This window comes from Prionailurus viverrinus, chromosome C2, assembly GCF_022837055.1.
Source record: "Prionailurus viverrinus isolate Anna chromosome C2, UM_Priviv_1.0, whole genome shotgun sequence".
Taxonomy (NCBI): domain Eukaryota; kingdom Metazoa; phylum Chordata; class Mammalia; order Carnivora; family Felidae; genus Prionailurus; species Prionailurus viverrinus.
In genome coordinates this window covers 1,785,493-1,812,546 of record NC_062569.1, presented here as the reverse complement: position 1 = coordinate 1,812,546, position 27,054 = coordinate 1,785,493, and the positions used below count along the sequence as shown (strand labels likewise).

The window sequence follows — 27,054 nt, the reverse complement described above, 5'->3', positions numbered from 1 at the left end:
ACCTCACTGTGATTTTGATTTATATTTCCCTGATGATGAGTGATGTTGGGCATTTTTCATGTGTCTGTTAGCCATCTGGATGTCTTCTTTGGAAAAGTGTTTATTTATATCTTCTGCCCATTTCTTGACTGGATAATTTTTTGGGGGGTGTTGAGTTTGGTAAGTTCTTCATAGATTTTGGGACACTAACTCTTTATCCAATATGTCACTTGCCAAGGATGCCTTTCATTTCTTATTTTTTCCTGTCATAGCTAGAACCCCCAGTTGAATAGAAATAGAAATTGCTGAGCTGTACATATTTTTAGACATAAGGGTACTGCACACTTAGACCAGAGTAGAGTGTAACACATAGTATATACTGAATTGTAGAGTATATGGTGAATAGAAATGCTAAGAGCAGACATCCTGTCTTCCTCCTAATTTCAAGGAGGAAGCATCCGGTCTTTTACCATTAAGTATGATTTTAGCTGTGGATATTTGCAGGTACCCTCTCTTGGGTTGAGAAAGTTCTCTTCCATTACCAGGTTTTTTTGGTTTTGTTTTTTGGGGGGGTTAAATCATGAAAGGATGTTAAGGTTTTGCCAGTTGTCTTTTTCCTTTTTTCCCAGATTTATTTTTAAGTCATCTCTACACCCAACATGAGGCTCAAACTTACAACCATGAGATGGAGAATCCCACGCGCCACCACCTGAGCCACCCAGGGACACCACCAGATGCCTTTTCTATTCATATGATCACATGTCTGGTCTTGTGACTGACAGGGGGTACTACATTAACATACTTTCAGATGTTAATTTAACCCAGCATTCCTGGGATAAATCCCATTTACTTGTGTGCGTGGTGTATAATTCTATGTTGCACGATTTAGTTTGCTAATATTTTGTCAAGGATTAAACGCATCCATATTTGTTTTTTTTTTTAATATTTTTTTCAACGTTTATTTTTTGGGGGACAGAGAGAGACAGAGCATGAACGGGGGAGGGGCAGAGAGAGAGGGGGAGACACAGAATCAGAAACAGGCTCCAGGCTCTGAGCCATGAGCCCAGAGCCCGACGCGGGGCTCGAACTCACGGACCGCGAGATCGTGACCTGGCTGAAGTCGGACGCTTAACCGACTGCGCCACCCAGGCGCCCCAAAACACATCCATATTTGTAAGAGATACTAGCCTGTAGGCTTTTGTGTGTGTGTGTGTGTGTGTGTGTGTGGCATCTTTGTCTGGTTTTGGTATCAAGGTAAAACTGCCCTCATAGAATGAGTTGGAAAGTGTTCTTTCTTCTGTTTTTTGAAAGAGTTTCTAAAGAACTGGTATTAATGTTTGCTGGAATTCACCAGTGAAGCCATCTGAGCCTGGGCCTCTCTCCGTGGGTTCTTTTTTGATTACTAAGTCAATCTCTTTACTTGTTTTTCATTTTTAATTCTAGTAATTTAAGTCTCTTTTCTTCTTTGTCAATCTAGTTAAAAGTTTGCCAATTTTGTTGATCTTTCAAAAAACCAGCTTTTAGTGTCACTGATTATCGTTTTTGTATTTTGTTAATTTGTGCTTTAATCTTATGTCTTCCTGTTTACTTTAGGGTTAGTTTGTTCTTTTTCCCATGTCATAGGTGGCAGTTAAGCTTTCTAATTTAAGATCTTTCTTCTTTTTTGCAATAGGCATTGACACTTATAAATTTCCCTCTAAGCACTGCTGTGGCTGCATCCTGTAAGTTCTGGTAGATCATGTCTCCATTTGCATTCACCTCACTGTATTTTTCTAATTTCCCTTTTGAGTTCTTCTTTGATCCACTGGCGACTTAGAAGTTACCTAATTTCCACATATTTGTGAGCCCTCCACACTTCTGTGTTACTAATTTCTAGTTTCATTCCATTGTGGTGAGAGAACATTCTCTGTATTATTTTCATCCTTTTACAAAAGCTACTGAGGTTTATCACCTAGCATGTGGTCTTATCCTGGAGAATGTTCCATGTACATTTGAGAAGAAGGTAACATTCTGCTTCTGTTGTGTAAAGTGTTCACCATTAGAAATAAAGGTCAAAAAATGTATACTCCATGCTCTTCTTTGTAGTAAATATTGAAGATAATGATTCACAAAGGAAGAGAGTGAGCAATGCCACATGTAGGATGCAAGAAATGACGGGTGAAGACAAGTCTCAGGAAGATGGCGAGAAGAACAAAAGGTCTAAGAAGGGGCTCCCCATGGAATAAATAAATAAACAATTTACGTCTTTGAGCACACGGAAAATGTTAGCCATAAGCATGTTGCAGAGATGGTGAAAATATGAACAGATAAACATTAAAAAAACCCAGGCAGATGAAAAACAAGGCAAATTATTTACACCACGACAAAACTCTTATAAGAAAAGAAGGAAGCAACAGACCACTTGGTATAGGAGTGAATACTTCCACAGTCAAAAGGTAAATTGATTCCATTGATTACCAATATCTGATTCATACGTATTCTGAAAATTATGGGGAAAGATACACGAAAAGATGTGGGAATGGTATGGGTTAAGCTAAGTTCTTATGTACAAAGGGAGATAGAAAGCTACTCATGGCTAGATTTATCAACAGATCAATAGATCATGCCCAAAATGAGTAAATCAGGAAACACTGTAAATTCTTATCTGAAATACACTGGTGCATGCAAGTGGAAACATTTGGACTACAGTTGACCCTTGAACAATGCAGTGGTTAGGGACACCAACCCTGTGCAGTCAACTCTGCACTTTTTATAAGTTGATTCCCCCTAAACTTAATTACTAATAGCCTACTGTTAACCAGAAACCTTAATGGCAATATAAACAGCTGATTAACATACCTTTTGTATGTTATATGTATTATATACTGTATTCTTTTAATAAAATAAGCTAGAGAAAAGATGTTATTAAGAAAATCATAAGGAAGAGAAAATACATTCACAGAACTATGCTATAAAAAAATCTGCATGTAAGTGGACTGGCACAGTTCAAATTTGTGTTGTTCAAGGGTGCACTGTATTTTTTTGTTTTTATTCACTTTATATTTTTTTGATCATGATACGTGTACTCTTTAATCACCCTTCTGTATTTCCCCCATCCCTCTCAGTTTTTTTCTACAGTTAAGAGTCTGTTTGGGGTGCCTGGGTGGCTCAGTCAGTTGAGCGTCTGACTCTAGCTCATGATCTCGCGGTTTGTGAGTTTGAGCCCCATGTCGGGCTCTGTGCTGACAGCTTGGAGCCTGGAGCCTGCTTCAGATTCTGTGTCTCCCTCTCTCTCTGACCCTCTCAGAGCTCATGCTCTTTCTCTTTCTCTCCAAAATAAACAAACATTAAAAAAAAAAAAAAAAAAAGAAGAGTGTTTCTTGGCTTGTCTCTTTTTTTTCCACCTTTGTTTTGTTTCTTAAGTTCCACATGAGTGGGATCATATGGTATTTGCCCTTCTCTGACTTATTTTGCGAAGCATTACATTTTCTGGCTCTATCCACGTTGTTGCAAACGGCAAGACCTCATTCTTTTTTTATGGCTGAATAATATTCCACTGTACATGTATATGCTACCGCCTATCCATTCATCAATTGGTGGACACTTGGGCTGCTTCCATAATTTGACTACTGTAAATAATGCTGCTATAAACATAGGGGTAAATGTATCCCTTTGAATTAGTGTTCTTGTATTGTTTGGGTAAACACCTAATAGCGCAATTCCTAGGTCATAGGGTAGTTGTTCTATTTTTAATTATTTGAGGAGCCTCCATACTGTCTCCCAGAGTGGCTGCACCAATTTGCATTCCCACCAGCCAAGCAAGAGGGTTCTTCAGTCTCTACATCCCCACTAATACTTATTGTCTCCTGTGTTTTTGATTTTAGCCATTCTGACAGATGTAAAGTGACAACTCATTGTGGTTTTGATTTGCATTTCCTTGATAATGAGTGACGTTGAGCATCTTCCCATGTTTGTTTGCCATCTGTATGTCTTCTTTAGAGAAATGTCTGTTCATGTCTTCTGCTCATTTTGAAAATTGGATTGTTTTTAGATGTTGAGTTCTGTAAGTTCTTTATGTATTTTGGATACCAAAAAGGGTCAACTATATTTTGAATGGTTACAAGATTAGAGGTTGGGAGGACTGTGGCAATGAGAGTTGGTTTCTTATTCTAAGTTTGAAAACTATACTCATATTAACTGGATAAAATTTTAAATCATTTAAAAGAGAAGGTTAAAAAAACAAGTCTTCATATCACCAAGTAAATAAATCAATACTAACCAGTAATGTCCAGAAATATTAATTCCCTTTGTTGGCAATCCAAAATGACTGACTTGTTTTTCTAATTTACCTTCTAAATCTTACGTTAAAACATACCTTCCGAACGTCAGAACTTTTGGGTTCTGTTGTCCAAGTGATGACCCGAGACACTGCCAGGCGAGTTTCACTGGAATTTATAAAATCTCCTGGATCCATCTGCTTGGCCAGAGTTTCTATGTATTTAAGGATAGCAACCTTCACCTGCAGAGGTAAGCAAATGAGAGAGGACAACCAGACGGTCACTGAGGGATACTGACTACACTTCAAAAGCAATCAGGTGATTATTTTTCCAACCAATACGAAACGAAACATCAACAATAACGAAAAAGAAATTACATAACCACCTACATACCTGAGGTACAAATACATGGAAATGTGGATTTTTGTTTTCACATATAGCAGAACTTTTAAATCCCAGGTGTTTCATTCCCTGTGTCTGAACTGCTGAAGACTCTCTTGACAAGATTATACCCTTCTCCTTGAGTCGGCCTTCAGAGCTTACAGCTGACTCTTGTCTACATTTCCCTGGGAGCCAGTCTTTATAAATTAAGTGTAATTTGGCTTTTGGGGAAATGAACCAAAGTATTCTGGAAATAAGGTATCATAAACCAAGTAAGTAATCAAGGTGGGCAATACAGGTTTTTTTGCCAAACATACAGTAACATTCACCCCATGAGATCCAGAACCACCTTTCAAAAGAAGTGTCACAAAAAAGTTTTACACAAGGACCGCTGGAGCAAAGACAACATTTCTTTGTAATTCCTGAGGTTTAGGTGCCTGGTATAGGTGGGGGTGTGGTCAAACGCAGGCTTCAAAATCAGGTGGGGCAGAGCGTACATGCTTCTTCCGTAGGCTCAGCCTTTGTTATCCTTAGAGTGAGCTGCTGTTCAATTACCGCCGTTCTCTCAGGGATGTGAGGGCAGAAGCACCGGCTGAGAAAAACTTTGAGAAGTCACGTCTTCTAACACCCTAGCGGTTCTAGACAAGGACTCTGCAAGACTCTGCTAGTGCGGTTTAGAAGTGGCAACTGGCAAACCGCACAGCTGGATAGAGCAGGTGTTACGTAGAGCAACATATTAAACACCCACTTGCTGACTTAGATAAAGGAAGGCGTGTATGATTAAAACAGCAACATTGAAAAAATACTGCCAAAGACGAAGACAATCAGGTTTTCAACGTTCTGTCTCCCCTTGTTATTGATCTTAAGATGTTACTTGTCTCACTAAACCCAAATAAGGTCTTCGGGAGGTACTGTGCCAAGTTTTATGTAAAGGAAGCAAAGTGTTAATATGAGGTTCTGACTCTTGCACATTTTCCCCCATTGGCTTTCAGTTTAAAAAAAAGGGGGGGGGAGCAGATTACATTCTTCATTTCAAAATGATTAAAGTTTTAAAACTTTTTAAATATGTTTATTTATTTTTGAGAGAGAGAGAGCAGGTGCAAGTGTGAACAGGGGAGGGGCAGAAAGAGAGGCGGTGGGGCGGGGCGGGGCGGGGCGGGGGGGGGGGGTGCGGATAGAGGATCTGAAGCGGGCTCTGAGCCGACAGCAGTGAGCCTGATGCAGGGCTCGAACTCACAAACCTCAAGATCGTGACAGGAACTGAAGTCAGATGCTCAACGGACTGAGCCACTCAGGCGCGCCTCAAAATGAATACATTTTAAGAAGTAACTATAACTTTTAGATGTACTGAGAAAAAATTTGAGAGTTAATCCATCATCTGTCCAGGTAAAATGTCCAGTGGAGAAGAAAAGAGACTTATGATTAATTTTGCAGTAGCAGGCCCGATAAATTACAGTAGCGCTTAATATTCTGGATTCCCAAAGCCGTGTCACCTCTCAGTGTGAACAACTGAACAGCAAGTACAGTGAATCAAAGAATGAACATCAATGTCGTCGTTTTCGACTTGCTACCACCAATAACTGAATATATTTATTTGCGCTACGTGAGATTCAACTAGTGCAGTGTCTTAGCAATTTACGGAGGCATATAAGCTTTCAAGGGTCTCACAGAGTAGGTGCGTTTATAATACTACTAGGCAAAATAACCACAATACACACATAATAATCATTTGAAAGTTTAGATTTAAGTAGGATATTTCACGAGTTTATATACACAGTCTGTAATTTTAATAACACAAACATGCATTCAGAGAAGGAAAAATAATCTAGCTGCTAAAGTGTGTTTAACTTTACAACATATCTGTGAAACCCAGAAAAAGATCACCAAAATTATTCTTTTTAATATTACTCAGAATCACTCTGTATTGCTATTTCCCCCTATTCTACTGCTTCTTTTCTGACATTTAGCCACATGACTGTGAGAAATAAATTTTCTCTTTTATCTGAAAGATCCATCATTTTTTATCAATAAAGAATTTTATAGATCTCATACACAAGTTGTTTGTGTATAACCTGTTTTTTCTATAACCTGTTCAGTGTTTTAATCTTAATCTGTCACCCAATTTAAAGTTACTTTTATTTTTGGCCTAAGGCATGGCTCCAATTTAACTTTTCCTTGTATCTTCAAGTATCAATTTAGGAGTTTTAGAGTGATTTTCCCCTACAACGTTGCCTGCATACGTGTATGTATATAATCTATAATACATGTATATATAACACATATATAATACATGTATATATAACATAAGCCATATAGATAATGGCTTTTACAGATTTAGTCTGTAACTCCAGTACCCACTATGTTTCCCAATAGGAAAGCAAATTTTAATTAGTTTTGTTTCCCACTGTTTTTCTTTAGGCATTTAGCAACTTTATTCTCTCCCCGAACTCCCCTATGACCCTTATTTCTTAAGCTAATGGTTTAGACCTCCCTTTCCGCGGCCCCATGAAAAATCTCTACATATATTTTCTACAGCACTTGAGTGCCTACTCCCTGGTACCTAAATCATAATCCTTACCACAGTTTATCATGCATTATAATAATGATAAGAAATTATAAGTTTTATATTCCTAGGAGTGCCTTGCAAAATGTCTAGAACAGAGAATGAATTCAAAACATATTTATCAATAATATCAAGTAAATTATTCTCCTGTAGGTCACGTTTTAAAATCAAAACAGAATCCCTTTCACAAAGCAGCTCTGAGAAATTAACATTATTATGTCGAGTCTAAGTCAACCCTGGTAACAAACATAATTGTGAATTTTAAGGCAAAATCATATTCAGAAACTTAAAGGAAAATTGATCATTGGCAACAATGCTTGTGGAAATCTATTTCGTGCAGAAGAGAGCAGAAAAACGTAAGGCTTTTCAATGCACATATGCTTGTTATTTCCCTGACTTTAATCTCATTTAATAAAACTAAGAAAACATCCCTACTAAAGAATTTAGGGGCTTCTTTATTATTTCTTCTTTTATGTTTAAGTCACAAATTGGAATCCACCTCGTTTTCACATAAGTTAACTAGAAAATGTGTGCTAATAGCAATTGAGAAAGTTAACCCCGACTCTAAATTTTATGCACACATTAGAAATATCACATTGCACAAAGAAGAAAAAAGTTATCGTTTCAGTTAAAGAGAACTGGAGAACAGCAGGGAGATTAAACTTAAACTTTTTTGTTTACTAGAATAAATACACAGGCGAAACTGACAGTTTGCCCAAACCTATTCAAACTTCTACACTTAAAAAAGCAACTGGGAAATCACAAACATAAGATGAGAGAGGACCTTATAGAGCGAGTCTGCATTACCGGCTTAGAGTTAGACGGCCATACTTGTGCTGCCTTCTAAATGGAGATCCCCAGGAAGCCTCTCCCAGAGACAGTCTGGCATCTGAGCCACATTTGAAGCAAAATCTGTGCATGCTTAAAGTGAGGCTTACAGGGGTTAGTAGTTGAAAACAGATGCACACAAACATTCTCTGCAACACGGCAGCGTTTTTAAAGAGAGCCAAGAAAAGAAATAACGCAGATTAAAACAAAAACAAAAAAACCTTGGAGCTCCAAAAAGAGTGAAGCTGGTCCCGAAGCGCTGGCTTGAGTGTCTGAAAGTTCATAAAACAAAATCCACTGATGGAACAGCTTCTTATTAGACAGAAATATAAACGTCAACATTATTAACAAAACGCTTTAATTCCTTACAATGTCTTCGAAAGACTGCAAATTTTTACCTTCAAGCTTGGTGTTTGGGTCTGATCAACTGTAAATCTCATTAGAATATTGAATTGAAGATCATTTGGAAAAGATTCTCTGAAATAAGGAAAGAACAAAGCAGAACAAAAATTAATCAAGTAGACGTTTAGCAAACTAAACAGAAAGCTATGCTTACTACCAAAACATCACGTCACTCAAGGAGCACGACAAAGCAGTGTCTGTGAGTGGTACACAGTCTATGTCGGGCAGCACACAAGCTGTTCCCAGAACAATCTGAGCATCTGAATCTATGCCCTACTGGTGCTTAAAAACCAACACTACAGGGGCGCCTGGGTGGCGCAGTCGGTTAAGCGTCCGACTTCAGCCAGGTCACGATCTCGCGGTCCGTGAGTTTGAGCCCCACGTCAGGCTCTGGGCTGATGGCTCAGAGCCTGGAGCCTGTTTCCGATTCTGTGTCTCCCTCTCTCTCTGCCCCTCCCCCGTTCATGCTCTGTCTCTCTCTGTCCCAAAAATAAATAAACGTTGAAAAAAAAAATTAAAAAAAAAAAAAAACCAACACTACAGTGATAACGGTCTATCTTGCTTCAACTGTGCATGTAAACAGAACATTCTGCAAGTTGACATGATCAGAAATGGCTCCCTAGACCTAGTATCTGAATTCTTAGACTTACCTCAACAATCTATCTACACAAGAAAGTAGAAATAGATCACTGGTTCAACATCATCTGAAGAAAGATTCTGAATGTTTAAGTGCATAACAAAACATTCTTTTTAAATTTAGGAAATATTTTTTTTTTTTTACATTAGATTGAGTAAGATCTTGAACTCTATTTTGAATATCTTAAGTAAGATAAAATACGACCTTGAGTTACTCAACTAATGTTTATGACAGTTTTAGATAAGAAAGGCAGTGTTTGATTTAAGGACCGTTGCTGCATTAAATATATCACGTGAACGAGCATGATTAATAATTTTCAAATGAAGCCCATGCAGCATAAATGGATTGAAAGTACTCAGAAATCGAAACAGAGAAACTAAACACTCCTGATTACTACTGGATAAACTGGAAATAGATGAAGAAACTATTACCTTGTAACATCAAGGGCTTTCTGAACTTTTGCCTGAACAGACCCCAGCAAATCAGCACCCATTTTTTTTAAGAGTTGAGTCAGCAGTACAAACAACCAATCTTGAAGATCATCTTTGTGGACTTGTATGAAATCCACTAGAGTCTCCAAGAACATGCTGAATACCTACGGTGGGTAAATGGGGAAGGGGAGAGAAAAAGGAGGAAATATTGACCTCTATGCTTCATTCAAAACCGAAATAGAAACGGAATACAGGAATCAGAGGCACAGCGATTGGCAGCCAAGCGGAAAAACAATCTCTCTTGCTTTTCATTGGACTCTGTGATACAAGAGTACGTTTGAAATGTTATCCAACTTCTGCCGAAGTTCAACAATTAGCTATTCCATGCAGCATCACTTGGTAAAGAAACTTTGGCCACAATGGCTGGCACACCTAATGATGTCAATGATGCCATAGCTTAATCTGGTTCAACCGAAATCTGAGGTAATCTGAAATTTCGGGCAAGGAACTACCTACTGATAGCCTCACCAGGCCTCAGCTCTTTGAAGGAGTGGCACTGAGTTAATCAGAGGGGGACTATGCTGACAGCTACCTTAAAATATAAGAACATCCTGACATATTGGGCTAATTGGAGACTCCTACATTTCTCAATAGGTCAGTTGTCACTCATTTTTTTGGTATGAGATCTATTATTTATTAAAACCTCCCCAAACATAATTTTAACTGATCTGGAATAAGTATAACTGTACCTAAAATAAAATAAATTCAGGACACAACTCTCCATCTTCATTTTAGTGATTTCTAAAAAAATCCTAGATGGCTATTAGTCTCCATTTCTTTTGATGGGTTTTGTACTTGGTTCCAGTATTTATGTACTAGTTTAAAAAACTTTATAAGATAAAAAAAATTTAAGGAAAGGAATGCTAATATTCTTAAGTAATGCATCTCATTAAAATACTTGGGAAAAATGACCGACACTAAGGTATATCTCTACAAGAAATTCAGCACCATAGTGGAGAATTTATTTCCAGGTAAAGAAAAAAACTCTTAGGACAACGTCAGGCATTATATTATGAGACAACTTATAATCACAACAGACCATAAAAACTATAGTTTAAAAAAGTTAATAATCTCAAAACTTTGCTAATTTGAGAATTAAGTAGTTTTGCTCAATATATATCTTATTATTGACTTTCCGTTACTCAGTTATACACGAACTCCCATTTTTTCTCTTATGTTAGAAAATGAAGGATTTTCCTGACCAGGATTAGAACTAAGGTTTCATATTTGACCCCGAGTTAGAAAAGACTACACCTTAGCTCTGTGCTCAAATGTACTCTAATTATACAAGCAGGAACTATGACTACTTAAAATTTTCTAACACCGTCCGATCCCGAGGCCGTATCTCTTCAACACTGCTCTTGCTTACAGTGCAAAATCATTAACTTCCACCCCACTTTCCCCAAAATATGGCTTCTCTTAGATATAAAACTTGGCCCACTGACTCGAGTAGCTGCTGGCTGTCTCCTCAGGGTCTGGCATAAAGTGGAGGAACCCCACTAAACCCACTCTAGAGCAAATGCATGTATCTAACTTAGTACTCACTCTTACTGGTACCTGGCAAATCAGTCCAGTGCTGTGCTGGAGTCAGTGGGTACTCGCCTAGAAAGCTGATTGCTAAGTGTACAGGAATTTTGTAAGCTGGCTGGTAGCTTGAAATCGGCCATGGTGGGAGTATCCACACGTCAGAAGTTACAGCAGACACTACACATTGGCGCTTCCGGTCCATCCCCTTAAACCTGCTTTGCCAGACACAGCACTCTAATTCTCTGATTCACTTTTAATCTTGTTTCAACTCCTGACTCTTTTCCTGAAGATTCCAACTTTAAGCTTTCACTACAGCAAAGCTAACATTAGAATGCCTGAGTCAACTCTCATTTTATCTGGTTCTCAGGAAACTGAGAACCAGAAAATTACATGACTTGCCCAAGGCTTCCATAGTGAATGGTTGGATCGGGACTCAGAGCTAAGTCGCTACGTTTCCCACTGTGTTCCATCCACTCTATCATGAGATAACTTACCTCATTCACTTGACTGTCATTCAACATCAAATTCTCCACGGACATCCCCCCACGCCCTTTGATTTCCTCTACAGCCATCCTTCTAATAATCGTTTCTACGAGGGAGAACCAATTTTATTCCTCTTTAAGACTAATCTTTCTATTCTGGATTCTTGTTCTCTCCCCTCTACTATCTTTACTCTTTTATTCTCAATCTAAATCCCTTGCTTACAGCTGCAGAAGACAATGTCTCACGAATTTCCCCTTCAGTTTCCCTCCCACCCATCATCTTCTCACCGTGAAATGTAGCAGCTTTTTCACTAGCTTAGTGTGCTTGGCCATTCTGGAGCTTCCACTGCTTTCCTCTTATTATTTCCCGTCTTTCTTTCATTCTAGTTGCCAGGCACTGTGCTTCTCCATCCTAAATGTGTGGCGATGAAGAGCTAGTCTTCTTCCCGATTCTCTTTTCATTCAAAGTGTGACCTTAACAGACCCTCTCTGATCTAGCCTACTAGGCCCCGTGACCTCGAGAACAGTTCTCTTGAGGCCTTCTCCAAATCTGTCCGTCACACTATCACTTTAGGCACCTCGCCTTTCTACCTCAGGTCTGGATTTCCAGAACAAGCCAGGTAAGCACGCGTTCTAGGCTTTGCAGGCCATATGGTGTCTGTCACAACTACTCGACTCTGCCACTGTAGCACAGCTGCAGACAGTATGCATATGAGTGTGCACAGCTGTGCTCCACAGAACTTTATCTACAGAACAGGCAGCAGGCCAACGCGTGCCTGCTTTCTCACCTCCAGACGGGTGCCATCCTGAGAGAAAAAAAATCCTCCACTGTCTATACAACAGTGTGCAGAATGACATCGCAAATGCTCAGACCAGGTTCTAACTCTCCAAACTGATCTCAGACTATCTGGCAACATACGGTCTACTGTTCCTGAGCACATCTCACCACACTTCTGATTTCCTACCATACTTCCTCTATTTATACACAGCATGTGACTCACTACAAAGTTTGCCACTCATGTCCCAGCCAAAGAGCTTCTCAGACCACTTTAGGATATAGCCACTGATCTTTCCTTCTTGGAAGCTGTTGTGGGACTAGCTCTATGGTGCTATTTAGCTTTTTCTGTATTTATATTATCTTCCCATTTGAAACACAGAACACTTGAGAATGAAGCCTCTGTTTTTGTATAGTTGTGCATTACCAATTAGAACCAAGCTCACAGTTTACCAGAGGCTGAGGACTGAGTAAAAAGTTGTTCAATTAACGTGTAGGACAAGTTCCTTAAAGGGTAAGGATCTTCTATTAAGCGGAAATTTACCCTGTAATTGGTAGCCAGCCCTTTGTTCTCATTGGCAAGGGAAGATGCACAGGATCTTCCCTTCATCCCGGCCAAGGTTAACCTCCTTCTCTCTTCTACACACTTTCTGACATCTCCCACTTCTCGGGACTCAGGGCAGTCCTTCCCAGGAGGCCCAACCATCTCACGCTGCCATATCCGAAGTTTATGTTCCTGACAAGATCTGAACTGCTATTTTCTTCAAGAAGACTTCTCTGAGTCTCCTGGGTAGAAATTTCTTTTGATAGAGTACAGATGCCCAAAAAAGTAGACATGTTATCTACAGTACTCCACACAGAGAATTCTACCATTGTTTTTCAAAATACATCCTATCAGTGGTACTTACTAAGTGACAACATACACGCCTGTATCTATCTATCGATCTATCTAAAGAGTTCACTGCCACATCACAAAGAGTTCACTGCCAGATGTTGATATCCTCCCATGAACCTTATCTAAAATTAAAGAAGAAAATGGAAAGTAGATATGCTAATATTAGGGTTAAAAATTTGATTTCAGAAAAGAAATCTGAGACCCACTGCTCCATAAACTGTTTTGTTTGCTTTTATGGAATGACATTTATAGAATATTAGAAAGTACATATGGGGAGATTGGGACTAATTATTTTTTTTGTAATTGCAAAATTTGGGAATTACTTTTTTAAATAATTCAATGGAACCAACCTTCAGTGGAATCGATTTATAATTCCACGTATCTCACACCTGTAATTTACTAGAAAACGACTAGACCACTGGAGCTATTACAGTTGAGGTGGTCTTTTCCTAATCTCACTTATGTCTTAGGTGTGCCAGTCATCAAATACAGAACAGAAGAACATCATCAAATTAGATTAATTAGTAGATTAAGAAGCACATCTCCAAACAGAATGACAGTTTGCATAACTGCAAATAGCATTTCGTGGATTGCAAAGGGTCCAACACTGCATGAACTCTTCGGGAGAGAAAATAGAGAAAAAGGGTTAATTTCACAGTCATGCAGTAAAGTTAGGTTTCCAACAAATATTGAACCAACTTACTCTCTATTGAGAGTTCCAACACAGGGGACAGCATGCAAAAAGAAAAAAAGAAAAAAAAGAAAAACACACAAATTAGTCGCCATCAATGCAAAGTTCCTGTATGGAAGAAAAACACTTAGAAAATAAAAGTGACAAATGTTTTTCAAAGTTTTGTGATAAACTCAAAGTTGTTTTTAAAACAAGAGTTAAATGAATAGTATGAGAGAAGAGTATGTGATTTTTTCCTGTGTTTCTCCCTCACCTCCTTGCAAAAGAAATTTAAAACCAAAAACCAGAAAACCAACTTCTTTTCCAGACCCTAATATCCTTGAGGCTCAACTTCTAGAAAGAATCTAAGACTAACAGCCACCTGCCCCCCGTTTCTGAAGAGTGCCAGCATTTATGTCCAAAGCACAGCATCTAGAGTTTCTCTTTTCCTCTTCAGAAGCAGTACGTTCATAAGTGACTTCTGTGAAGGTTTAAAACAACCACAGCTGTCTGGAAATAAAAAGGAACCGTTTATGCCACAACTTTAAATCTTGCCGAGGTAAGATGTCTGTTATGGTGTCCTGATCCTAGGACACCTCTGCTGCCTAGCACACTCTTTAAGAGACCAGATGTGACCTGGGCACTCAAGTGTGTCCATTTTAGTAGCCGCAGATTAAACTCCTACCCTAGCTATTCAAGACTCAAAGATAGGACCTCAAGAGGTAGGACTAGACGGACCATAAAATGCCAATTCACGGCATGCACCTTGGTGAAGGTGGCTCCTTTCCAAGAGTTTCTTCAGAGACAAATGTCAGAACACGTAAGATAACTTCTAGCATCTGACGCTCCTTATGTTTGAGGGGAAAAAATGAGTCTAGAGCAGTCAAAATAAAAATCTTCCCTGATCTCCTTAATTTTCAAACTTATTTAGTCTTGAAAAACTTACATGAGTGCTTGGCTTTCTAAAGGCTTTACATATATTAACTCATTTAAATATCCTCACAATCTTACGAGGTACTACTGATTATTAGCTATTCATTACTATTAAAACTTGATTTTACACGTTAGGAAACTAAGGCACAGACTGCCAGTAAGTGCTGAGGCAGCATCTGCACCTAAGGATCCAGCTCTGCCGTCCACACTTGTCACCGTGTTGCTCTCTCTCTCTCTGGAAAAATATCAACAGGCTTTGAATCAGACATTTGTAGCTTCTGTTCTAAATTACTGTCATACATACATCATCACTTATTCCCAACTCTAGGTATCTGAAGTAAAAAAAAAAAAAAAAAAGCGTAGCAAGTTACAGGCATATCAACTAACTTCAGCCTGCAAACTCTATTTGCCAATCCTGCCCAGCGTCTACCTCCACGGGATTCAGAGTGCTCTTTTCTGGCCCTTCTTTTCTGGGGTGTCTGCCTCATTTACCAGAGCTCAGCTGATACTTTAGTTGGACTCCGGTGTTTACCGTGAAATATATAAGAGGGGAGCATTCTGGGGGCTGGAGAAGGAGATCCTATATGAAAGTGGACCGGGCTGCCCACAAACTGTTTCTCTAAGTATCTTGTTTCTGCTGAGGACAGCAGGTAGTCTCGATCGTGTTGGGCGTGAGAACACCTTTCGTTTATCATGGCAGCGGGGTAATACCCAGAAGGTGTGAACACAGGACTGAAGTGTTGATTTCAACCTAAAAAGACATGGGAAAATCCACCTAACCAAGCTCATGGAATGAGATGTCTCCCGAACACTGTGGCCCATTCTGGGGGCAAGTCCTCAGAGAGTTTCTGCCCTGTGAGCTTTCAGGACAGTTGAGGTTATGGGTAAGAGATTCCAGTTCAGAGTGGAGAGCTAACCCAGGCTTCAGGAACACAGAGAAATGTCCCTGATGGCATTTTTCAGGGCTATGAAAAAAAGTGCATGGCTCCTTTGGGGACATGGACGTAGTCCAGGCTGGGGTGAGAGTGAGGAAGGGACGACCAGCAAAACGATAGGCTTTGTTTGGGTGTTTTCTTGGGGACAACGAGCAGTCACCGCAGGGTTTTAAGCTGGTAGAAAAGATCTGTCTCCTGTGCAAAGGATGCGGTGTGGAGCAGGTGCAACAGGCAACAGACCACTCTGCCCCGAGTTAGCAGTGAGAACAGAGAGATGTTCAGAAGACTGAATGAGGAGTAAGTGGAGTTGCCAGAGTGATGCCCAAGTCCTTCCCTGGAGCAATGAGGGAATGGTGATTTCACGAGATGAGATAAAGCAACGCCGGAGTTCTGAGGCTGAAGGTGGCCATGAGGCAGGAGACTACGTGCAAGAGAAAATATGGGCTGCAAGTGCACATCTGTGAGTCACCAGGTTCCCTCCCGCCAGTGGTAACGTAAGCTTCAGAGAAGGTACAGAATTAAAGACACGAGCCTAGGGCAAGAATCTAAGCAACACCTATGCTCAGCAGAACGAGCAGAGAGAGAGGTGTTGTAAGACGAGGGGTACGAGAGAGACCGGCTAGGACACAACAGGCACATCACAACAGACACATCATGCTCCTCAGAACGACAGAAAAGATACACTGAATAACTGACAGCAAAGTTGAAAGGCAAAAAGGAACGTCAACCAGCAAACTGGAATTTATGAGAAGTCCCCGTAAGCCGAGAGGATAAGACCATCTCGGCGAAAAATAGAATACTTATTAACGTGGCTAACGACAGCTTTAAGGTGACATCTTCTATTTCAACCGGAGGAGAGGTAGAAAGCATGAGTTTATGTGTAGTTACAGTGGCTGGTCTGGAGGCAGGAAATGGAGTTTCTGCTTGATGGTTTCCGTTTTCTGGGTAAGCTAGGAAGCCAGGACACGTGCTTAGGGAGGGCATAAGGTAGGTTGGGAGGTGAATGGGCTGCAGTTCTGAGGACAGAAAGTGTTTGACATGGTCTCCATGGAGAACAGAAGACAAAGAGGAGGATTCCAACACAGCACTGAGCACTAGAGAAAAACCACAGATCAGTAGTGAGAATGGCAGGAATACACATAGCTGATTTCACTCAGGGGCCAGTAGAGTGTTTCCCTTCAAGAATCCTAACCTCCAACCAGGTGTCACGAGCTCCACGAGCAGATAGGTTCTTGAACCTATGTTTCTATTACAGTGTCAATAACTTAAGAATTAAGCATAAAAAACAGGGATCAGCAAACTATGGTTTGCACAATGGTTTTTACAATTTTAAATGGTTAAAAAAACTTTTTTTTTAAGGCAATTTCGTGGGGTGCCTGCGTGACTCAGCCGGTTAAGCGTCTGACTCTTGGTTTTGGCTCAGGTCATGATCTCACGGTTCACGGGACTGAGCCTTGCTTTGAGCTCTGTGCCGACAGGGTGGAGCCTGCTTGGGATTCTCTTTCCCTCTCTCTGCCCCTCCCTGCTCACTTGTGCATTCTCTCTCTCTTCTCTTAAAATAAATAACTTAAAAAAAAGTAGGCCTTTAGTATTACATAAAAAGGCAGTTTTGTGACACATGAAAATTAAAATTTCAAGATTCATAAAGTTTTGTTGCAACCCAGCCACATTCATTTGCTTACATACTGTCGAAAGATTCCTTTGTGCTATATAATGTCTGAGTTGAGCAGTGGTGACACAGATCAATATGGATGCAGATATTTACCATCTTGCCCTTTACAGAGCAAAAAATGGTCAACTGATAAAGAACAAAACTGTATTTGGAACGGGGCACTTGAGTGGGTGGCTCAGTCAGTTGAGTGGCTGACTCTTGATTTGAGCTAAGGTCATGCTCACATGGTCATGAGACTGAGCCCCACAGTAGGCTCCAAGCTGAACATGAAGCCTGCTTAAGACTTTCTTGCTCTCTCTCACTCTCTCCCCTGCTCCCCTCCCTCCGCCCCTCTTCCCAGCTCCTGCTTTCTCTCCAAAAAAACAAAACGAAAACAAAACCAAAAAAACGCTGTCTTTGGACAGAAAAGCCACAACCATTGTCTGATCCTGAAGACGGGGCTGACGGTACTTTGTAAAATGGGGAGGGAGAAACCTGCTATTTTAATAATATCAGGATGTAATGCAAAAGCTCAAATCAAACCCTGACATTTTAAACTCAGCACAGTATGGTGGCATATCCAGTTTATTCTTTTTTTTTTTTTTTTTTTTTTTTTTTTTAAATTGAGAGGCAATGTGAGCAGGAGGGGCAGAGAGAAAGGAGAGAGAGTGCCAAGAGGACTCCATGCCCAGGGCAGTGTGCAGCCTGATGTGGGGCTTGATCCCAAGACCACAGATCATGACCTGACTGAAATCAAGAGTTGGATGCTCAACAAACTGAGCCACCCAGGAGCCCCATCCAGTCTATTCTCAATGAATTCCATTACTGGCAGGGCCTCTGACAATCTCCAAACAAAAGTCAAACAGAAACAAATGAATAAAAATCCTCCCATTAGTCTTCGCTGAACTAAAAAAAACCTAATCAAACACACCAGATGGGTAAGAATTATATACTGTTACAAGACCTGATGAAGAAAACCCAAAGAGTCATCTTTCTCACAACTCTAGGGAGGACTGTAGCTGGTTCTCCGAGTCTACTAAGGAAAGCCAAACGTATGTGCTCGGTTCAGGTCCTTTACCAACATCAAACTCAATTTCCCTATTGATCTCTAACAGCCTCTTTTAAAAACCAGTTCTCTTTATTACTGTATAAATCCTAGCATCCAACTAAATTGTATTATTGCCCTAGTGAAAAATAAAAAATTGTGACTTCGAGCAATAATCCAGCCCTGGTCCTATACCTTCCAGTAGACAAGAATTTTACCACTTAATGAAGATGGTTTAAAATTCTGTTTTTAGGGGCTGTATAGATAATTATTAAAATATTATTTATAAAACAGGTCCATCCAGATCACAATTGTCTTGTCCTTTGGTTTATATTGCCAAGAAAATATTTCAACAACCAATTTGTTCAGGATTTATAGAACTTTTGCATTACAGGGAGTCCTACAGCTGTAATTAGTGGTAGGAATATAAGTAGACAATGGTACAGTTATCTACATGCCCAGCTTGAAAATTATAAACTGTATGTACGTATGTATGTATGTACGTACATACTTGCTTATTTATAATCTCTACACCCAACGTGAGGCTTGAACTCATGGGAGGCCCTGATTCCAAGAGTCACATGCTCTGTCAGTTGAGCCAGCCCGGTGCCCCTGAAAGTTGTAAACTTTAAAACAAACTGCTTGCCAACTGTTTTTTTAATCTTTGTTTTTAATGGAATCTTGTGTTCTTGGATAAGATAAATATATCTTCCGATAGAGGATAATCTTTGAAAATTGTTTTAAAGTAGAAGCAATTTATCACCTTCAGCTGGATTTTATTATGTATAAAATGGGATTTTGTTATCTTTAGCGTTCCAAGTAATTCCAAGTAATGAAAATCTTGAAAACAGAAAAAAAATGACAATGATATGCGCAACAATAACGTGAAGACAGTAAAAAAAAAAAAAAAAAAAAAAGCAAAATTCATTAATATTTTTCTTATAATTTCCCTTCCACATCTCCCCCTCACTTAGGTTAGAAATTCTCATGTAGACAACTGGTAACCTAAAAAAAGATACTTAAAGTTTCACCACTGTCAGACACATTAGTGAAAACAGAATAAACAAATACGTTTTATAACAGTACTATCCTGCAACGTAAACCAAAATTTCACAGTACACATGCAGATTATGCCTCAGTATTTAAAATTAAGTATGTTTAAAAACTTTTTTTTGAGCAATCTCCACACCCAATATGGGGCTTGAACTCATGACCCCCGAGATCAGGAGTCACATGTTCCTCTGACTGAGCCAGACAGGCACCCCTAAAATTAAGTATGTTTTAATCAACATTAAAAATTAAACAATGTTCTGAAAATTTTTATGGACTACTTCAATAAATAAAATGCTTTTTTGACTGTTACTACCAAACCGTGGCCAACACTGTATTTTGTGCTTTTGTGTTATTTAATGGCAATTCTTTTCTACACGATTGCTCTTTTAAGAGTATATTCACGTTAACATTGCAAAAGAAGAAAACAATAAGAAGCTCACAGAGACGTCTCTTTTTGACTTACCCCAATTTCTTTTTTTTATAAACAGTAAAAAGTTTCTAGTAATACAAATACATTCAGTTTGACTAATTCTGTGAGTTGTGCTTGTTACTATATCCCTCAATTTATATAGTCTTAAGACAGTTCCTCTTTGGAGAAGCTTAAAAGGCTGCCAGTGAACAATTTCTAAATTATGTATGACATCAAACAATTTCAATTGTGTTTGAAAAGATTATTACCATTTTGGAGCAATAATAAAACGAAAATGGCCTACAGTGCTTTGCTATCGCTTTACTTTTTTTTGCAGCACACAAATGACATCCCATAGGAGTAAATAATCTTAAATACTAAAACATACCTTGCCGTGAGGATCAGCAAACATTCTTGTGAAAATTTCACATAATCTTTTCAGTTCAACTCGACTGTCAAAATAATAAAATAGCTAATTAATATCTTGCTATAGGAAGAATTCATTTAAAAGTAACTTTAGGGGTACCTGGGTGGCTCAGTCGGTTAAGCATCTGACTTCAGCTCAGGTCATGACCTCATGGTTTCCAGTTTGAGCCACCAGGCTCTCTGCTGTCAGCACAGAGCCCGCTTCAGATCTTCTGTTTCCCTCTTCCTCTGCCCCACCCCTGCTTCTTCTCTCTCTCTCTCTCTCCCTCCCTAATAAAAAAACAATGAAACCCAAAAACCAAAAAGCCAAACTTTGGAGTAACCTTAGCTGTAATTAGCTTCTTACAAAAAGAAAGGCTAAAAAAAAACCAGTCCTCAAAATCATAAAGTTTGTGGGACTTACTAATCAGGAATAAACACAAATTTATCAAATGCAACAATAATCCTGTTGAAACCCACATTATCTTAAAAGTTGAAACTTATATTAAAAGAAATACAGTTGTATTTCTTTAATGTAGCATGACAGGGGAAACTGTACAAATGACATTCTTAGCACACAAATTTTATCCTTTATTTTTATTTTTTAAAAACTTTTTATTTATTTTGAGAGACAGAGCATGCATGTGAGCAGGAGAGAGGGCACATGTGTGATATAGGGCTTGATCTCATGAATGGTGAGATCATGACCAGAACTGCAATCAAGAGCCAGATGCTTGACCAAATAAGCCACCCAGGCGCCCCTGAATTTTTCCTTTAATTTTTTTTTTATTTAAAAAAAATTTTTTTTTAACATTTATTTATTACTGAGAGACAGAGAGACACAGAGCGTGAGCATGGGAGGGGCAGAGAGAGAGGGAGACACAGAATCGGAAGCAGGCTCCAGGCTCTGAGCTGTCAGCACAGAGCCCAACGTGGGGCTTGAACCCATAAACTGTGAGATCATGACCTGAGCCGAAGTCAGACACTTAACTAGCTAAGCCCTCCAGGCGCCCCTGAATTTTCCCTTTAAATGCGAAGATGTTTTCTTAAATTTGGCCACCTGACGACTAAAATCTTTCTCAACTATGCCTACTCCCTCGCCACTGAAAATGGTATACTGAACCTAATATTAACCTAATCTTGATGGGGCCAGGAACAATATTATGATGATTTATTGCAATGATTCATGAAGTGTGATATACACACATTAGAATATATTAGGTAGTACATAAACATCTATTTTAGATCAAATAGTTCTAATACTTCCTAAAGTAAACATACAACTAGTAAATCTAACCCTGATTTCAGGTATCAGGTCAGGAAGTAGCCCTCTAATTTTCCAGTACCCTCAAACTTATGAATTACCTGAAACTAGTTTTTTGTTTTTTTTTTTAATGTTTACTTTTTATTTTTGGGAGAGAGAGTAAGCTGGGGAGGGGGGGAGGGGCAAAGAAAGAGAGGGAGACACAGAATCTGAAACAGACTCCGGGCTCTGAGCTGTCAGTGCAGAGCCTGACATGGGGCTCAAACTCACAAACGGTGAGATCATGACCTGAGCCGAAGTTGGACGCTTAACCGAATGAGCCACCCAGATGTCCCTGAAGCTAGGTTCTTAAAGGGGTTGGCCAGAGAAGTTTAAAACATTACAAAGATAGAGACAATAAAGAATTTAGGGGGAAAAAAAGGAAGTAAAAGCCATTAGGAAAGGAAACCAAATCAAGTCTAACCAAACTAAAAACCAATATAAAGTTCTGTTGCATTTTTTAAATTTTATTATTTTATTTATTTATTTATTTATTTATGAAGTTTATTGTCAAATTGGTTTCCATACAACACCCAGTGCTCCTCCCAAAAGGTGCCCTCCTCAATACCCATCACCCACCCTCCCCTCCCTCCCACCCCCCCTCAACCCTCAGTTTGTTTTCAGTTTTTAAGAGTCTCTTATGCTTTGGCTCTCTCCCACCCTAACCTCTTTTTTTTTTTTTTTCCCTTCCCCTCCCCCATGGGTTTCTGTTAAGTTTCTCAGGATCCACATAAGAGTGCAAACATATGGTATCTGTCTTTCTCAGTATGGCTTATTAAGTTCTGTTGCATTTTAATACACTGGTCAACTTTTTTTTTTTTTTAAATAAACCAGTCAGTTTTAATTTTATGTACACTTTATTGTTTTTAATTTTAAAAATAACTTTTTCCATTAACTTCTATTTGTGAATACAAAGTTTCCTTTTAAATAAAAATTTCTAGTTTAGATAATACAGATGGCCTTGGAGACTGGGAAAGTATTTTGATATCACCTTCTGAATTTAAAACAAGTCTGTTCCCATACGAATATCTTGAAAGTGTCCTGGGAACGAAGTTGAAAGTGTGAACCTGACAGGACAATTATTTTAAGGTAATAAACTCACCTTAGCGTTCTCTGATTTTTCAGCAAGTTTTGTAGCCCCAGGAGGCCTTCTTTCCTTTCTGACCAGTTGGAACTGGCACATCTATTGAGGACCTCGGCCACGTCTTCCGTCTGCCTCATGTAGGTGGGAATACTGCCGTTTCGAGAGCTATAGGAGCGTTCCGAACAAGCACTCGATGCATCGCTGTTGGCGTCGTCATCTGAATGCATTCCGTACGATTCGTATCTTCTTCGCGCAGGCTTTTTCTGTTACACATAAAGACTCTCATTAGCAGCAGCCAAAAGAATGGACTGGTGTTTCACAATTTCTACTGACCACAGAAGGGCTGTTTGTTTTTTTTTTTAATCAGTACCAAGCATGCGTCTAAGCACTGTAATAATAAAATTATTATCAATGTTGTATCAATCGATAACTGATTTTATTTTCAATATTTAGTTTTGCTTCAGAACACAGGTTTTAGAAGTTAGTAGACAATGAAATAGTTTTTAATGATGGGATATAGTGGAAACAGAGTAAGACTACACGAAAGTTCATGGACGTAAAGTGAGAAGTGCTCAACTTGTGGGTTTTTCCTTTTCATGGAAACCAAAGAACGACTAGTATATATTATAGATGAACAGAAATTCCTGGGAATTTGAGTTGGTAAGAAGAGAACATTACTTTATTTTTTTTGAATATTACTTTTTTAAAGGATGAGAATGGGTCAGAAAAACACGTTTTCCTATATGAACTTCTACTTTTTCCGGTGTATCTTCTCCTTTCTCTAGTCTCCCTTTTACTTCAGCTACTGCTTCTCTTGTCACTCTTTCTCCCCTTGTACCCAACCCTCAAGTCTCCTAGAGAAGTAAAATACAGACATCATGAGAATGATGAGAACCTGTTTTGCTTACTATTGTTTTTAGGAGGCAAGCTCCTTGAGGGCCCTCCATGTTTTCCCCAACGTGTCTATACTGTCTATTTCAATAAATGCAAGAAAGTCCACTTAGATTCGATTTCTTTACAGCTGAAGCTTACCGTTTAATATATGTAACTGCTAATTATGCCTTGCATACTAAAAATGAAATGAGCAAATAGTTTATTTGAGATTTCCTTGGAAGAATTGGAGATACATCTTTATATAATCTGGTATTTGAATTTAGGCTAATGAACAGTGAAGACATTTCTATGAAACATGTTAATAAGCACAAGAATTTACAACAGTTCCAGATGGCTGTAAATTCTCCAAAGTCTAAAATCTTAAAAAAACAAACTTGAATTTAATTCAAAACAGTTTTATAAAGACATTTCCATCACTAAATGCCTCTTACTGATTTAGAGACACCAAGTTAATTTAGAATGTGATAATGTGCTATGTCCTGTGCTGGGCTCCAGGATCAGTCTTGTTACAGACATAAGTGTCAATGGTATCACCTCATCTGTATGGAGCAGTCAAGCTTAAAGGACAAGAACCCCCACAGGACATTCTATCCAAGCAGTATCTCCCTATTAATAAGCATATATACAGAAAAGTGGGTGTATTAAAGGACCTTATTACTTTCACTTGAATATTTATTTTATAGAAGACTATCATCTGTTAAACTGATGAAGCAAAGGAAAAAAGTTATGGTATCATAAGATGTCAGAAAACAGCAATGTCTATACCTTAGTCCGTATGTCTCCTAAGAGCTGAGCGCAGTAAATTTTTAAAGAGAAAAATTGAAAATAATGAAGAACATTTTGCTAAACAGCACAATGAAGCAGGCATAAACAATGCCCATAATCAGAAACAGTAAGTTTTGTTTGTATACAGATACATAAAAACTGCTTAGTAGCAGAGTAGATCTTCAACCTTGGCAATATCCTTTAGTCCTAAACTACGAGAATATTCCCATAACCAGTTTCCTAAAGAAACTAACATTTTCTTTCTAATTGGATCCTTTTGTCGTTTCCAAAGTTAACTTTGTTTCTATGATTTTCCCCAGGTCCAAATTAGGCTTAATCAAGTTTTTTTTCTAGAAATTGATAGTTATCACTGGAATATCTAAACTATGCAAATAATGGAAGTAGACCGAAGGAGATTATTGGGATTTAGCTTTTAGCCCTGGTGGCTAAATACCCCTTATATAATCCAAACACACCTTAGTATTAGAAGTAATAGTTCAAAAATAACCCATTCAATTCATAAAACTTATGTGAGCACAATTTAACTGGTACAGCTTCCATCTAAAAAGAAACTAGAAAACATGATTTAAGGAATACGTTGATTAGGAACAGTAAATTTAAAGCACTTGACTGATCGTCAGAACAAGATGTGATCAATATATCCCATGCCCAAGAGAACAAAGTTCCTACCTAGTTGTATTATTTATAAAAAATTAAATAACGGAGGTAAAGGGGAAAATTCCGCACTTACAGACTGTTAGTGCAGAACTACACATGTGATTACATTTCCTATACTACAGCTACGATCAGCAGGTATTTTTTAAAAGTTTTTTTCCAAATACATGTGGCATAAATTGTATTATAGCAACACTGGTTAAGATGTGATACACAGTTTTAAAAGGCACAATGTATTTTTTTTTATTTCAGAGCAAAGATGAGGACTTTTATAAGTTGTGATAAGTAACTGAGTAAATGCTTCTTAAATATAGATGGGATTAATATAATTTGCAAGAGGAAGTGCAGACCGAATTGATGTGGGAGATTGGCAGAAACCAATTGTATTCACTGTTTCAAATGATACTCCCTTCATAATTTTAAGTGAGAAAAACAACGGTGATATATGGACAGCACTCTTCTGACAAACTATCATGGGTCTGTAGATGATGTTTTTAAATCTCACTCCTTAACGTGTCAGGCATAACAAACCAGGAGGGTATCTTAACTATAATTTGTCTTGAAGTCTTGCTTCTCTCAGCTCAGAAAAATACAAGCAAGTAAGACTAAATAAAATCCTACCCCGAACTAAAACAATGCCTAAATACTCCAAACGTGAAGCAAGCCTTGGAATGTATGCCTGCGGTGCACCCATTTATGTACTAAATCTGCCCCTACTCTTCGCGGACGACAGTGCCCCAAAAACATCCTCATGTTCACAACATCAATATTCGCATTATATTCCTGACACCCCATCAACTACTTCTGGCCCTCGCTTCAAATTCTGACCGAGTGACAGGGACCAAGAACTGATGACACAACTCTCCTTTCTCCCTGGCCCACGTTTGATCTTCCTAGATTGAATCCACCAGCTTTTCCCCGTGACCTTCCCCACGCTGGGGGACTGGCTTACCCACACGTGAGTTTCGTAATTGGAATGTCTCTAACGAAAAGGAAATGGAGAAGAGTACCAAGGCATCTGCTACGGCCTCCTCCACGTCAGAGCCCGTGTTCAGGACTCGCATGGCACTGACAGAAGACGACAGTCGGCTCGATTGGCTCATCCCATACCCTGGACCTAATTCATCAGAAGGAGGAAAAGAGCTTTGAGAGAGTCATAAATGTAACAGCGTCACATTGGAAACTTCAAGATCCTTAAGGGGAGGGGAGGGGAAAAAAAAAAAAAAAAAAAACCAATGGGGCAAAGCATTTTAAAAGCAATTCTGTATTTTCTGGGTACATTTGGTCTTTGGTCAAATAAAATGGTAAAGGCAATTAAATTACTGACAGTGTATGGAAAATAAATTTAAAGAACAGTAGCTATGATACATTTATGACCAGAAAATAGAAGAAAGCATGGGTGGCTAACTAAGGGCTTGTGAATCTACAGCCCTGGCAATTAATCCAGCTCTACCAGCCAGGCAAATCTCAGCCATGCAGGTGAGCCATGGAGGAGTCTAGAACACACGTCAAACCTCAAACCAGTGAAGATGAGGGAACTCAGTGAAGCTACACCAGTCTACAGGGAAAACCCGCCAACTGTTGTCTCCTCTCCGTCAGGAGAGGGTTTCATTCCACAGCTGAGATATGCCATTCGACATGTGTTAAGCACCTGGTGTGTGCCCAACACTCCGAGGTATGTAAAGACAAACCAGAGATGGATTGATTCTCCCCCTCAACTACTTTCTGCACCATCGTTTACAATTAAAACACTTCATCCACCATTTTGGTTTTTTTTTTTTCCAAAACATGTACAAAGATGAAGTACATAATTGAGGACAGAAAACAATTCCATGTTCAAAAATGACGTAACTTAGATTACATACACACAAAAAGGCTATCTGTCAGTGAGAAAAATGCTCAAATAAGGTTGTGGGAGGGGAAAAAGTTACTTGGGGGAAAATTAAAAAAAAATACACGGATGATTTATTATCTGACAAATCAAATTTAAACAAACACAAAGTGATTTAAAAACAC

At 38.9% G+C, this 27,054-nt stretch overlaps 1 protein-coding gene across 9 annotated transcripts in view; it reads right to left on the bottom strand.

Annotated features, from left to right (window-relative positions):
* The window catches only part of CLASP2 (cytoplasmic linker associated protein 2), a 182,124-nt gene that overhangs the window by 34,256 nt on the left and 120,814 nt on the right, over window positions 1-27,054 (bottom strand). For 3 of the 9 annotated variants that reach the window (XM_047874374.1, XM_047874375.1, XM_047874383.1), the window contains 8 exons: window positions 26,049-26,155; window positions 22,723-22,967; window positions 20,301-20,364; window positions 17,729-17,731; window positions 9,478-9,641; window positions 8,406-8,484; window positions 8,229-8,279; window positions 4,334-4,477 (listed from right to left, as the gene is read on the bottom strand). In XM_047874374.1, coding sequence (XP_047730330.1) covers window positions 4,334-4,477; window positions 8,229-8,279; window positions 8,406-8,484; window positions 9,478-9,641; window positions 17,729-17,731; window positions 20,301-20,364; window positions 22,723-22,967; window positions 26,049-26,155 — 857 coding nt within the window. The remainder of the gene's footprint in view (window positions 1-4,333; window positions 4,478-8,228; window positions 8,280-8,405; window positions 8,485-9,477; window positions 9,642-17,728; window positions 17,732-20,300; window positions 20,365-22,722; window positions 22,968-26,048; window positions 26,156-27,054) is intronic. The other 6 variants (XM_047874379.1, XM_047874380.1, XM_047874377.1 and 3 more) reach the window with 3 other exon arrangements.